The sequence below is a fragment of the Babesia bovis genome (assembly GCF_000165395.2).
Source record: "Babesia bovis T2Bo chromosome 4 map unlocalized Chr4_1, whole genome shotgun sequence".
NCBI lineage: Eukaryota > Apicomplexa > Aconoidasida > Piroplasmida > Babesiidae > Babesia > Babesia bovis.
The window spans coordinates 1318712-1332806 of NW_026261571.1; the positions used below are offsets into that span (position 1 = coordinate 1318712).

The 14095-nt window shown below is 37.8% G+C and overlaps 6 protein-coding genes across 6 annotated transcripts; 5 read left to right on the forward strand and 1 right to left on the reverse strand.

The window, feature by feature from the left end:
* Positions 1-90: 90 nt before the first annotated feature.
* On the forward strand, positions 91-3329 carry BBOV_IV009920 (26S protease regulatory RPN1 unit family protein). The gene has a single exon (XM_001610864.2). The coding sequence runs from the start codon at positions 291-293 to the stop codon at positions 3315-3317; it is 3027 nt and encodes a 1008-aa protein (XP_001610914.1). The 5' UTR covers positions 91-290; the 3' UTR covers positions 3318-3329.
* Positions 3330-3369: 40 nt separating this feature from the next.
* On the reverse strand, positions 3370-5949 carry BBOV_IV009930 (uncharacterized protein). The gene has a single exon (XM_001610865.2). The coding sequence runs from the start codon at positions 5803-5805 to the stop codon at positions 3388-3390; it is 2418 nt and encodes an 805-aa protein (XP_001610915.2). The 5' UTR covers positions 5806-5949; the 3' UTR covers positions 3370-3387.
* An 84-nt stretch (positions 5950-6033) lies between these two features.
* Positions 6034-7728, forward strand: BBOV_IV009940 (26S protease regulatory RPT1 unit family protein). Its single transcript, XM_001610866.2, has 7 exons — positions 6034-6146; positions 6278-6359; positions 6419-6597; positions 6663-6715; positions 6754-6986; positions 7022-7413; positions 7449-7728. The coding sequence occupies exons 1-7, from the start codon at positions 6063-6065 to the stop codon at positions 7701-7703; spliced, it is 1278 nt and encodes a 425-aa protein (XP_001610916.1). The 5' UTR covers positions 6034-6062; the 3' UTR covers positions 7704-7728.
* Positions 7729-7819: 91 nt separating this feature from the next.
* On the forward strand, positions 7820-9270 carry BBOV_IV009950 (Adaptor complexes medium subunit family protein). The gene has a single exon (XM_001610867.2). The coding sequence runs from the start codon at positions 7928-7930 to the stop codon at positions 9245-9247; it is 1320 nt and encodes a 439-aa protein (XP_001610917.1). The 5' UTR covers positions 7820-7927; the 3' UTR covers positions 9248-9270.
* Positions 9271-9465: 195 nt separating this feature from the next.
* BBOV_IV009960 (uncharacterized protein) lies at positions 9466-12159 on the forward strand. The gene is made up of 15 exons (XM_051767471.1): positions 9466-9626; positions 9700-9873; positions 9907-10005; positions 10039-10097; positions 10132-10233; positions 10268-10637; positions 10671-10745; positions 10781-10898; positions 10931-11028; positions 11063-11140; positions 11176-11371; positions 11405-11544; positions 11581-11671; positions 11778-11962; positions 11999-12159. Exons 1-15 carry the CDS (start codon positions 9507-9509, stop codon positions 12131-12133), a joined length of 2040 nt encoding a protein of 679 aa, XP_051623333.1. The 5' UTR covers positions 9466-9506; the 3' UTR covers positions 12134-12159.
* Positions 12160-12328: 169 nt separating this feature from the next.
* On the forward strand, positions 12329-13954 carry BBOV_IV009970 (Triose-phosphate Transporter family protein). The gene is made up of 2 exons (XM_001610869.2): positions 12329-12523; positions 12592-13954. The coding sequence occupies exons 1-2, from the start codon at positions 12358-12360 to the stop codon at positions 13917-13919; spliced, it is 1494 nt and encodes a 497-aa protein (XP_001610919.2). The 5' UTR covers positions 12329-12357; the 3' UTR covers positions 13920-13954.
* The last annotated feature ends 141 nt before the right edge of the window (positions 13955-14095 follow it).

Consider the following 14095-nt stretch of genomic DNA (forward strand, 5'->3'; position numbering starts at 1 on the left):
TAGACAATTTATCTTGATAAATCCTAATCCCCCACACACCGTATATATGTCTCCGTCTAATGATGTTATAAATGTTTATAAACTATTTACATATCGGTAACTAGAAGTTAGCAATACGAAATGGAAATTGTGGTATAGAGGTGGCCATGTACATTATGTTGTCACCATCTAATCACTACAATCACATTTTGGAATACCAAGTCTATTTTTGGTAAATCGGTTCTAAACTAGTCAAATGATAAAACGGTATGATTCCATTTTATAATTGAATATTGTTTCTGTTTTGAATCATGAAAACCAAATACAAGGATTCGTTAAACCCAGCAGACGCTGCTTATAAGGAGGAGCTAGACCTTCTTGTTAAAGAGTTGCTGGCATCTGAGTTGAATGATGACATTGCAAGACCTTTGCTTCTGCAATTATCAATTCACGCCACAAAGGAAAATGATAGCATCACATCAGTGCCAAAGTCACTACAATTCCTCATCCAACATAGGGATAATTTTCACCAAATATACGATGAGTATATTATAAAATCGGAAAAAGATTCCTATTCAGTTTTTTTACTCCTGGAGCTAATCAGTTTCCTTGAAGCTATAAGAACCCCTGAAGATGCAAAGTCAGCAGACAAGCAAAGTAATGATCCAAGTGTAAAGTACAAGCTGCTGCTTTATAAAATTGAAGCCGGGCTTGTAGCTGAGCGTATCATATCGGATGCTGACGTAGATAAAGAGGTCCAAAGTAAACTGATGAATAGGCGAATAAATGATTGGGGAAATGAGTACCTAACTTCCCTGTCTACACAGATAGTGTCCTATTTCAATTTGGAAAGTACCAGGGTTGTATATGACAACATGTCCAATACAAACGATCAAATGGATATCGCAGCGGACAAGGAGATATCGGTATTGCGGAATTATGACACTGCACTCGTGATTACAGAGGCATTGAAATTTACCGAGGCCATAACAGACTACTACTTCCAACACGGATTCGAGTTTGAGGCTATAGATATTCTATTGGAAGTGGACTTAATTGAATCTATACGTGGGAAATGTGGTACCGATTATGATTTAATTACAAGAGTGTCAAATTACCTCTTGTCAATATCGGCCTATGCAGCCACATACTACGAAACTAGAAGAATTCTCGTCGTTGCATATGATATACTACTAGACGCCGGTCGCTACGCTGATGCTCTGAGAGTGGCTTTGAAACTAGATGACGAAGAACGAGTGAAGACACTAATATTTACATGTAAGAACCCAAGTATTAGAAGGCAGCTGGCGTTTATCTGCGCTAGTAGTGGAAACCATCTTAACTACACGTCAAGTGATGGTACCCAAACATCTACATTATCGGATGCTGATATTAATGAGGTAAATAATATATCATCGGGTGAGCATTTAAGTGGATTCTTCCTAACCCTGGCAAGTGAATTGGATGTAGTTGAGCCAAAGTTGCCAAAACATATATTCAAATCATACCCAGTATCTAAACTCAATACGGAGTTTATGGACTCCAGAATGTCGAAGTCATACACCATGGACTCTGCCTTGGGCAACCTGTCGACAACTATGGTTAACGCTTTCCTCAATTGTGGATTCGGTGCTGATTTGCTGATTGACCCACCAGATTCGGATTGGGTGTTCCGTCACCACGATTACGGTATGCTATGTAGTGCCGCGTCCGTGGGTATAATAAATTTATGGAACATAGATGAAGGTCTCTCGAAGGCTGATAAATACGCTTATAGTAACAACAACTACGCCAAAGCGGGTTCTTACGCTGCCTATGGGTTGTCGAGCTGCGGCATACTGTCTGAAGCTGATCCTATTGCAGCCTTGCTTATGGATAAAGTTGAAAGCTCCGATAAGGTTGAATGTCTAGGTGCGATCCTCGGTCTAGCATTCGCATATGCAGGCTCGAATAGAGAAGCATTGTTGGAGGTCCTGGTTCCAATCGCCATATCAGATGAATCGGAGTACCCACTGGCATGTATCGCAATGGCTTCATTAGCTATAGGATTGATATTCGTAGGCACTGGAAAACAGGAGGCTTCTGAGGCATTAATCCAGAAATTGCTTGACTTCACTGATAATACAATGGACATGGCTGCCAAATGCCAAATTGCATGTGGTCTGGCGTTGTTACACCTCGGAAGAATGGAAGCAACTGATGTGATTGTAGATGCACTGGCTGCGGTAGAAGGTGATCTTGGTCGAATCGCAGAAATGATGGTTGAGGCATGTGCTTACGCAGGTTCAGGAGATGTACTAAGGACCCAAAGGTTCCTAAAGTGCTGTGCGTCATCTGAAGCTGCTAAGCCTAAAAACACCGGTTCTGATAACGAGAGTTCCGATATGCAAATTGTACCAAAAAAGGACAATGTAGATACGCCAATGTTTCCTGATATGAATGCGGAGAGTAATGTACACCAGGGAAATCAAGAAATACATGAAAAGAAGGCTGCTAAAGTAGGATTCGAAGACAAAGCGGATGAACAGAACAAAAATGTCATTATTAATGATGCCTCTATTTCAATAATAGGAATAGCAATGACAGCCATAGGCGATCCTGTGGGCACCGCAATGCTGCTTAGAATGATTGATCATCCATTGCAATTTGGTAGTTTGTGTGAAAGACGTGCTGCGCCACTGGCTTTGGCTATTGCGTATGCTTCTAACCCCTGTCCACAGGTCATCGATATTTTGTCCAAGCTAACACATGATGCTGATTACCAGGTCACAATAAATGCCATATTCGGTATGGGTATAGTTGGTGCTGGTACCAATAACTCAAGGATAGCAGTGTTGTTGCTTAACCTGGCCAAAACACATGCCAGAGATTCGAAGGGTACTTTTATAATCCGGATTGCCGCAGGATTACTGCATATGGGTAAAGGCACCATGACGATATCACCGCTACACTCAGAAGGATTTTTAATAAGGAAGCCTGCTTTAGCAGGGCTGTTTATCGTAATAGTGGCTGCATTGGATATGAAGAACACCTTTGTAGGATCAATGCCTTTTATTATGCTATTTGTAGCTTTGTGCATCAGGCCAAGGTGGATGCTCACACTCTCACCTGACCTCGAGCATATCCAGGTACCATGCCGAGTTGGTAACATGGTAGAAACTACCGGTACCGTTGGAAAACAAAGAAGAATATCGGGATTCCAAACACACCAAACACCGGTACTTGTTGGCTGTAACGAACGCGCTGAAATTGCCACCGATGACTACATACCTTGCACAAATGTGCTAGAGGGGATAGTCATCCTCGAAAAGAATGATAACGTAGCAATGGAGGAATAGTCTATATTCAAACATAGGCTAATATCACATTAATATGTATTCTTAGCTATATATTATATGCGATCTGTTTCTAACTTCTGTCTCCACATGCCGCTATCATTTCCTCGATTGATTCAGCAACCTCTGACTTACAGCAGCGGCTTATTAGAAGTAGCTGTGATAAGTCAGCCTTATATCGACGCAGGGCAGATATATCTGAGGGACGTAAGTCTGATAAACGACTTAATTCCTCATCAAAAAATGAGGTAAATGACTTGCCTAGAATGTTGTATGACAATATCTCCGTGCGATTGAATAGGGGTAACAACGAGGTGAAATACTCACATATCATAAGTATAACACTGGAAACTTCACCATCAACCTCAGTTGCAAAGGTTTCGTAGTAGGGTGATATTAACAACGATGCCTTTCGAGATATCAGACGTACGATATGTTTCTCAATCATATTAGCAACATCCCCAGTATCATAGAAAAATGCAGTAAATGTTTGACCATCCAGAGGTTCCTTCAGGCATTGCTGTATATGGTCAGGTAGATCGTTATATATACCCGACGTATCCGACGTTAAGACTGCCTTTATGTTCGTTGACAATAGAGTTGTAGAATCAGTGTACTGACAACTGGGTAGAACAGAATGATTAACCGCTTTTTCCAAAGGCGTCCTAGATGATACAACCCTGGATAATATCCTGCTATACTGCGACTCCATTGCTATACTTAAATCCCTGGATATTTTGGTCAATGATTGACTCATACAATAGGAATTCACGGATTCAGACATCGATGACATAAGTGTAGCATATGCCTCTCTCAAATGCCAGAGCAATAAGCGATTATATACCCATTGAAATGGGCCGGCCACGTTAATGTCATTATTCACGGATATTATACCTCTTTCATTTGTACGAATACTACCCATGTACGCGATATATGAATCTAGGCCTGTTAAATAGGAGTCCACTGTGTCATCCACGCTAACTGAGGCCTTCCAACACTGATTCTTACTCGATTCGTCCAGAACCAAAATATATCGAAGTAGTAATTTGTGTGGCACCATCATTTGCGATTGGATTTCATCCACGGTAACAATATCTGATAGCATCGCCATCATGTCCTCCAAGCTGCATTCCAGTGACGTCAATGCTGTAGTGGCAATATTCAAAAAGATATAGCTAGGCAATGGCTTAAGCAGTCCATTATATACTTCAAAGTTATTGAAGGCTTTCTTTAGGAGTTGCATATAGATGTTTTTTAAAGTAATGTCACTATTCAGCATTTTCCTGGAATGTAGCATGGCAAGGTGATGCTTCAACAGGTCGTTTTTCTCCATGATGTATTTACCTATTGCATCGACATAGTTCGCTGTAGTCAATGCAATTGCATTCTCCAAGGATAAAACATCCTCTTCAAGAATTGAAGAACCACTGTCCAGTTTTAGAGACATCGAATACTCATCCAAGAGTAGCGAGAACTTGTTATGCAATATGTTACTAACGCATCTCACTAAAGTGCGCAATATGACATTATTATCATCAGTACTGCACATATCGACAGAGAGATCACACAGCTGATGGAATGGATCTTTCACATCCTCAGGCAGTGAGTCAGCAGTATTATAGTAATGCATAACCACATCGGTTGATATGTCCTCGAGGAATTCAGTATAATTGTTGAATACAGTATCTAGGGTAGAAGCTATTTTGATGAAATCCTTATTGTTTCCAACAGAAAGTCCCCTTGCATGACTGAGCTGCAGTAATATACGTCGCAATTCACATGCCTTTTCTAAGGTGAACCTGACTTCAATATCGGTTGAAGTCAACAACTTTACCCCTGTACCACCAGCTTCGCGATAATCATGATACGATTGAAATAGTGACTTAATGTTACGAAACGTGTCATCCCAATTATGCAATAAGGTTACCGCATCCAAATTCAACTGAAGAATCGATTGCAAATAATCCAATAACATCAAATAATTGAACTGCTCTTTCTTACGACACACGGAGTCTGCTACTAAATCAATATCTTTTAAACGAGAAGCAATATCATCAATGTTCAATGGCATGCTCACACTGTTAACCGCACTAAGTGTTGTACAAAGATTACGTAGCTTTCTACGCGACTTTCCTTGTATGTTGTCACACGTTTCCCATAATGTAGCACTCAATTGGTCCAATCGATCAATCATGTCAGCAATAGATATATCATCCGCCTCATCAGCGTCACTCGTTTGTATATTATCCGATGGTATCTGTGATACAGGATTCTCAACTTTAAATAGCCCATCATGTTCCAATGATGCTACAACGTCACTTAGCCTAGAGGTAGACCCATCAACATGAGAATGTTGTAACTCCAAAGCGCCATGAGATAGTTTGCGATCGTGAATTTTCACACTGAAACAATACTTCGATATCAATTTATCACGTAGTTCTTCACTCGTTTGCAACGAAAATATATCTATTACATCTAAAGCTGACATCATGTCTTTCTAAACTAACAGCTACACAAATTTAAAAGATATGCAATCGCCCAAAATAAATACGCTACACACCAGCAATTAGCATCGTTACAATGTTAGATATATACAGAATCCGGGTATATATCTGACAAATGTGCTACCAGTAATGTGTAATAACTCGACCAGTATAGGCCCGAAAAGTGGGGAAATACGCCAATGATTTCTTGAGATTTACAAGGTTATTATTGTTTGCATTTATATGGTTTAACCACGTAAACACTATGGCAGCACCCGAAGAAGACGGGGATCCCCAATCCGTTTCTACACCCCTTAACGATGCTGAAATCAGCATACTAAAGAGTTTCGTAAGTTATTATTAATATAATGTTTTTGGGTAATATATCGAACAATATTGCGTGGGTGTAGCTTGTGGTTGACACAAACCATTTATATATTTGTCTATGTAGTAATTGTGTTCAAACTAATGTGCTAACAGGGAATTGGACCTTATACCGAATCTATTAGTGAATCTGAGAAAGGCATAAAAACAGTAGTACAACGTATAAATAAGCTGTCAGGTATGTTCAAGTAGTTTGCAATACCTTGTCTTTGTTGAATTGTACTAATGATTCTTTAGGCATAAAGGAGAGTGACACGGGTTTGAACCCACTCCATATGTGGGATTTGATGTATGATCAACAAGCTCTACAAGAAGGAGTGCCACTGCAAGTTGCAAGATGTACAACTATCATTAACCCTGGAACGCCTCAAGCCAAATATGTAATCAACGTTAAACAAATCGCCAAATTCGTAGTGGTATGTTGTGGTGATCTCTTATCAGAACTTCATAATATGTTATAATGTTCTATATTCCTTTCCAGGGTCTTGGAGAAAAGGCTGCAGCTACCGATATAGAGGAGGGTATGAGAGTTGGGTAAGCTTTTCGTGGTATTACATCACACTGTGCTATAGGGTTGACCGTAATAAATATAAAATACAAATCGCGTTACCTCCACGTATCGATCCTTCAGTTACAATGATGACCGTTGAAGAAAAGCCAGATATTACATATAACGATGTTGGAGGTTGTAAAGTACAGTTGGAGAAATTGAGAGAAGTCGTCGAAATGCCACTTTTGTATCCGGAGCGTTTTGTAGAATTGGGTATAGACCCGCCGAAAGGTGTGCTTCTTTACGGACCACCAGGTATGTTGCATAGTCCTATGCATCATGTAACACAGGGACGGGTAAAACATTAACAGCAAGAGCAGTAGCTAACAGGACTGATGCTTGCTTCATATGTGTTATCGGTTCGGAACTAGTTCAAAAATATGTTGGTGAAGGAGCAAGACTAGTAAGAGAACTTTTCCAAATGGCAAGATCGAAAAAAGCTTGCATTCTTTTCATCGATGAAGTAGATGCAATCGGTGGATCACGTGGAGATGAATCCGCACATGGAGATCATGAAGTACAACGTACGATGTTAGAAATTGTTAACCAGCTTGACGGTTTCGATGCAAGAGGAAACATCAAAGTTATCATGGCAACCAACAGACCTGATACTCTGGATCCTGCACTACTTCGACCAGGACGTATCGATCGTAAAATAGAATTTGGACTGCCAGACCTTGATGTAAGTCTATTAGATACAGAAACTATATAATACAGGGACGAAAACATATATTCAAAATTCACGCGAAAACCATGAGTGTTGAAAAGAATATAAGATACGAACTATTAGCAAGGTTATGCCCAAACAGTACAGGAGCAGATTTAAGAAGTGTATGCACTGAAGCTGGAATGTTTGCAATCAGGTCAAGGAGGAAAACCATAACAGAAAAGGATTTCATAGACGCTATCACTAAAGTCATACAAGGCTACAAGAAATTTTCAGCTACAGGCCGTTATATGGTGTACAATTAATCTTAATCTATTATTGTATTATTTGTCCTATTTTATGTCTGGCCATGAGCACCAGCACACTAAACGCGCCTTGGGTCACACATGAGGTTATACACCCAAAAATACACAATATTCATCTTTTACACAATTTATTACCATGATTAATGTAGAATGGATTCTGTCTATCCATGATTAAATTTATAAATCGCTTTCGGTAACGTATTACTACCTTTACACTTAATAAAATGGGAGGTATCAGTGGTATATATATACTTGATGGAAAGGGAAGATTGATGATCAATCGTAAATACAAAGACGATGTGATCAATAATCTGATAGATTCATTCTACGCCAATGTACTGCTTAAAGATGAAAATGCTGTCACACCGGTTTACCACTGTGATGGATGCACATTCTGCTGGATACGCCATAATGAATTGTACTTCGTTGCAGCAGCATCAACGAATTATAACGTTGCGATGGTGCTCGCCTTTTTATACAGATTTGTTAAGGTTCTGGAGAGTTACTTTAAAATATTAGCGGAGGATACCGTACGTGACAACTTTGTTATCATCTACGAATTGTTAGACGAAATGATAGACAACGGTTATCCACAGGCAACAGAAGAAAGTGTACTCAAGGAATGCATTAGGAGCGGTAAAAGTCAAGTTACTACCGATGCCGTAACACCTCCATCAGCAATGACCAACGTGGTCTCGTGGCGTAAAGAAGGTATTCATCATAAGAAGAATGAGGTTTTCTTGGACGTTATTGAAAGTCTTGATATACTACTTTCACCATCGGGAGCTGTTCTAAGATCTGAAATAAAAGGCCGACTTCAAATGAAGTCGTTCCTTTCAGGAATGCCACATTTATTCTTAGGACTCAATGATAAATCACTTTTTGAAAACGCTTCTTCTGCGTCAGGATCTTTTCCCGCTAATCAATCATATGGCAAACCGCCTCCAATGAGAACCGTCGAAATGGAGGATGTTAAGTTCCACCAATGTGTACAACTGGAAAGATTTGAATCTGATAGAGCAATCAGTTTCATACCGCCTGATGGTGAATTTGAACTCATGACATATAGAGTCAACTGTCATGTAAAACCATTGTTCTCATGTGATGTCATTGTAAACAATAACTCAAGCACAAGAATTGATTTTACAGTACGTGCAACATCACGATTTAAGTCGAAATCTATCGCTAATAATGTGGAATTTGAAATACCTGTGCCGTCCGATGTTCAATTTCCTAACCTCAAAACTTCAATTGGCACCGTAAAATACATGCCAGATATGGATGCAGTATTATGGAGTATTAAAGAGTTCCAAGGTGAAAAGGAATTTGTTATGTACGCTTCCTTTGGTTTACCCTCTGTATCAGATGGAAACAGAGGAGCATTCTCCAAGAGGAATGTTAAAGTGAAATATGAAATCCCGTACTTTACAGTCTCGGGAGTATCTGTTAAACACCTTAGAATTACAGAAAAAAGCGGATATCAGGCACTACCGTGGGTAAGATATATCACAAAAAATGGTGATTATCAGATTAAGATGTCCTGAATAACATAGATTTTTAAAATATTACTTTTCAATGCATATTCTGCTTTATGTATCAATACGATTCAAACAAATATGTTGTGTATATTCACTGCATAACTCTAATAGCGCAATTCAGGTTTTCGATACAAAACTTTTCGATCATAATATGATAACACTCCCGTCGTTGCCGATATAAAACGCCTAACACATCATGGAATATATCTTCTTGGTTAATCATAATTAACATCGGTAGTTGATATGTTAATTATAAATAGTTTTTATGTTATTAAAACGCTTTTTTGGGTTCCTGGTACCCAGAAGGCGCCGGGTCCATGGCGACCAAATAATATATACAAAGAACGCCTCTCAAATATCGTTCTTAATTCATATATCATGTAAGGTACGATGTTGTAGATGTGTAATTACATTATGCAATTTTATCATGATGTGTACATGTTTTGTATGCCTTACAGAAGGGAGTTACTGACAGTAACTTTTGGAACCAAATTACCAAACGTGTCATATATCTAACGAGCTCATTGAATGCAAACAATCTGTCATATATATCTTATGGTTTAGCTAAAGCCGGCATTTTAAACAAAGATGTTTGGGAATCTATCATCACAAGGTATTATCACATCCAAAATGTATGTTGCCGATATCGTAGCCATCAATGTTAGGATTGCAATCAACGGCATTGTTCTTTAATTGCGAATGCTGTTGCTAAAGTCCATTTCATTGACATTAATGTCATAAAAGATATTTGCACGAAATTACTGGTATGTCATCACTGACTTTTACATAGTGTCTAGGTTGAAGGGCAGCGGATTACACCAAGATATCTTGCTATATTACTAAATGGCATTGTCATGTAAGTTGGAATATAACATGTATATCAAACATAGTCGTGAGTATCGAGATCATAACATCATTGAAAGGCTCCTACAATTGTTAGACCTGGCAAACACCGTTGATGATATTGCCTCTTTGGCGATTCTCTTAAATAAGTAAGATTGCTTCTAATATGAGCATAATTCACAGTTTATATGAATTGGATCATTGCAGTAAAGCGACGCTGTTCGAATTGTCAAGGTTGCTGACGGTTCAATTGAACGTACATCTTGTGTATAACCCGAACTGTGCTGCGAAAAGTTCATCAAATGAACTCTTATCTACTAAAAGCATGATCAATCGTGATCATCAGCACGATGAAACGCTTGTTTGCTTTGATGGATTCAATACACCTGATGGAGCTACGGGATCAATTGAAAAACGACTGCCTATAGAAAAACAACCAATAGGAGGAAAACCGAAAACTAGAATAACACAACACTTGGCTATCATCCATAGAGCATATAGTCATTTTCACTACTTTAATAGAGAGTTGTTTGACCTGTTGTTTAAAATAATGGTAGGTTTGTAGTCTATTCATATTTATATCTAGGCACTTTATCATCGCAGTTTCAAACCGCCAGAAGTTGTCATGATAGCTCATTCTATGGGAATATCGAAACTTCATGTGAGTGATATACAATTATGATGTATATTGAATAGAATGCTGATGTTGTATCAAAGTTCACCCAGCAGCTACTAAAAAGACCGAATCTATACACTGTTGATATGGCAGTTGTATTTCTAAATGGTATATGTAGAAATAAACACAATGACAACGGTAGGTTGCTTCTATCATTTATGTATCTTTAGAATCCATGAGGATTATATTGGGAAACATTTTAAGTCATAAATACTGTGGAACTCTCAGTTCAAAACATAGCCTTACTGCACTAAAGGTGATGTCGAAGGTAAAATGTATGTCTAAAAACTATATAAGTATAGACTAAGATTGAGGACAAGGAACTTCAAAATTCATTCATCATCCATATTATGAATAATCTCCAACTGTTGGATGGGCTTGTTGGTATGCATATCATTTCATTTATGCTTCTTAGGAACTAGCGAATTCGGTGCTTTATGCAGCGAAGCTTCAAGTAGAATGCATGGATTATGATAAGGTCGTCAATTATTACCTAAGCACGTATTCCCCCGATGATCATATTAAAAATGCACAACACGTGGCTATCATGTATTACGGACTCTCATTAACAAGTAATAACCTCTTCGATAAATACAAGTCAAGCATCATAGGTATGTACCGTATAATATTATGATCACATACAGATTTGATCGATTCCATACCGATAAATTTATTCGAACCGGTAAATATAGCGAATATACTTAAAGTTATGGCTACGAAAAGTTTGTTTCATGCTGATATAACGCCGCAATGTTGTCATTATCTAGCTTATAATATTAAAAGGGTATGTTACTACACCTTGTATTTTACAAAATCGCAGTTTAACACACAACTCCTAGTCAGTGCCATACAATCGCTTCATTTGCTTCAAGCTATAACAGATAGCTTGTGGTTGGAATTATGTTTACATGGTATGTTTTAATAATAAGAAATAGAATAGATGAAAAAGCCGCATCCATGTATCTCTAGTATCTAAATAATTTTTCGTATAAATACCATGGAATTTATATCTTGCAGCGCATCGAATTAAAAAGGTTTCAATTAATGATAATATCATTTATCTTAACGTAATTTTAACTGAAGCTACAAATGATCGTATGAGGATTAATAATGCAACGGCCGTTCTAATCGAAGCTTGCAAGCATTTAACTGATTTATTATCGTACTGTTTGAATTCCACAAATCTCCACAACATTCTATTAGTAAGAAATGAATTAAAATAATATAGGTTGACTCAGAATAAATTACAAGCATGTGAAATAAAACTCAGAGGACTAAAGGATGACTATTCTAATCCAGATTTTCAAATTGGGAGTGTAATATCGCTAGTGTTGCATAAAATAGACAAAATAATACAAATGTTAAGTAAATGAAGAAACAACACAGTTGTAAAAATTAATAAAAGCAGCTTTTCAACAATACCTTCATGTAAACTAATGTTTACCGCATGATACATCAAAACTATGCCATGGCAATGTCATATAATGATAGATTACAATGTGTAAAAAGCTCTTCATCCCCCACACATTGCTCTTTTTGAATCGAAAATACATATATTATAAATATGTGATATGTTATATGCATAAATCATAAAACAATGTTGCTAAAACATCGTGGAAGGTTCAAGGATAAACTCTCGTTTGTCTTCTACATACTCTTGTACACCTACAGTTGTGTACATTCAAAATATTCAAGTAATGGAATAGCATGTTTAAGAAATGGTGTTATTAGTAATCTGCAATTAAGGCAGCCTACATATAGAGGTAAGTCATTAGTTAAATGTTTTTTGCATAACGTGTCTAGATGTGTATCCTGTCTAATTTTAATGCAGTGTACGAAGAAACATTCATAAATATCAAAGCTGACACTATACATAATGGATATATTAAGCAGAATCGTATCTCCAATGGAATATCTGTATACAAATTTAATGACGTAATCCACCATGATCCGAATAGGACAAACCAGTTGTTTACATTAGCAAACGACAATAACATTAGTGATTTAAGGGGCAAGGATCGTCCACAATTAGCGGATTACAACACACCTGCTATCAAAAATGTTGATATCCCCGCATCAAGGATCATAGATAATGTACCCGTAGTCAAGAATGTGGAATCTTTAGGAAATATAAAAGGTACACTGAAAAGTATATACATGTTGTCATTGTGGTATGCCGGTACTGTCATGTATAACATAGAAAATAAAAAGGCGTTGAATATCTGCCCTTTACCTAAATCAATAGCTGCTCTTCAAATGCTTATTGGTATACCTTATTTCTTCTGTAGGTGGATGTTTGGATTGAGACCAACGCCTAAAATACATATTTCTGATACGGGAATTGAGAAGGAAAATCCACACGCAGATATATTTCAAAGGATTAAACAAAAGGTCAAGAACAGTGTTACGCGCATTCGAAATGCAATACAATCTTATAAATGTATACTGAAACAAAGTGCTGTGTTTTCGCTGTTACATTTGTTATCGGTTACCGCGTTGGGAGCAGGAGCCATTAGCTTTGTACATGTCATAAAAGCCAGCGAGCCGCTATTCGTATCAGCTATCTCGCTGCTTACAGGAACAGGGTCGATGTCCCCAATCACTTACCTCACTCTTCTTCCCATTTTAGGCGGTGTTGCCATGGCGTCAATGAAAGACGTCAACTTCTCACCGTTGGCATTTGCTACGTCGTTAGCCTCTAATGTTTGCGCATCAATAAGACGAATTGAGGCGAAGAAATTCTTTAAACAGGATTTATCGAAAATTGGAGAAAATCTAGATCCTGTAAACATATCATCTTTAGTTACAATATTCAGTTCCATTTTCCTGGCACCACTAGCACTAACAGAAGTCAGTAAGTGGAACACTGTATACAAAACCCTGTTGTATAAATTCAGTCATAAAGGTCTGCTGAAACTTGCAAGACACATTCTGCTATCAGGGTTTTTCTACGTTCTCTACAATGAAGTATCATTCATAGCTTTATCGCAACTAAATCCCGTGACCCACGCAGTAGCCAATACTCTGAAGCGTATATTCTTAATTGTAACCAGTTCTGTTCTATTCAACACAAAACTGACAAATATGAGTTTATATGGTTCAGCTACGGCAATTGCTGGAGCTCTGCTTTACTCACTTAGCAAACAGTACTATGGTTAATATATAGCATTCCGTGAATTCATGATTCCATAGTAATCTTATATAATGTTGTATTTCTTGTACTAACATTTTGCCCTACATTTCTCTATCAATTGGTGGTATATATATTTCAACTTTTATGCCAACTTAAATAAGTTTAAGCCGTTGAATCAGATTGTTCTGATGTAATGAATTAC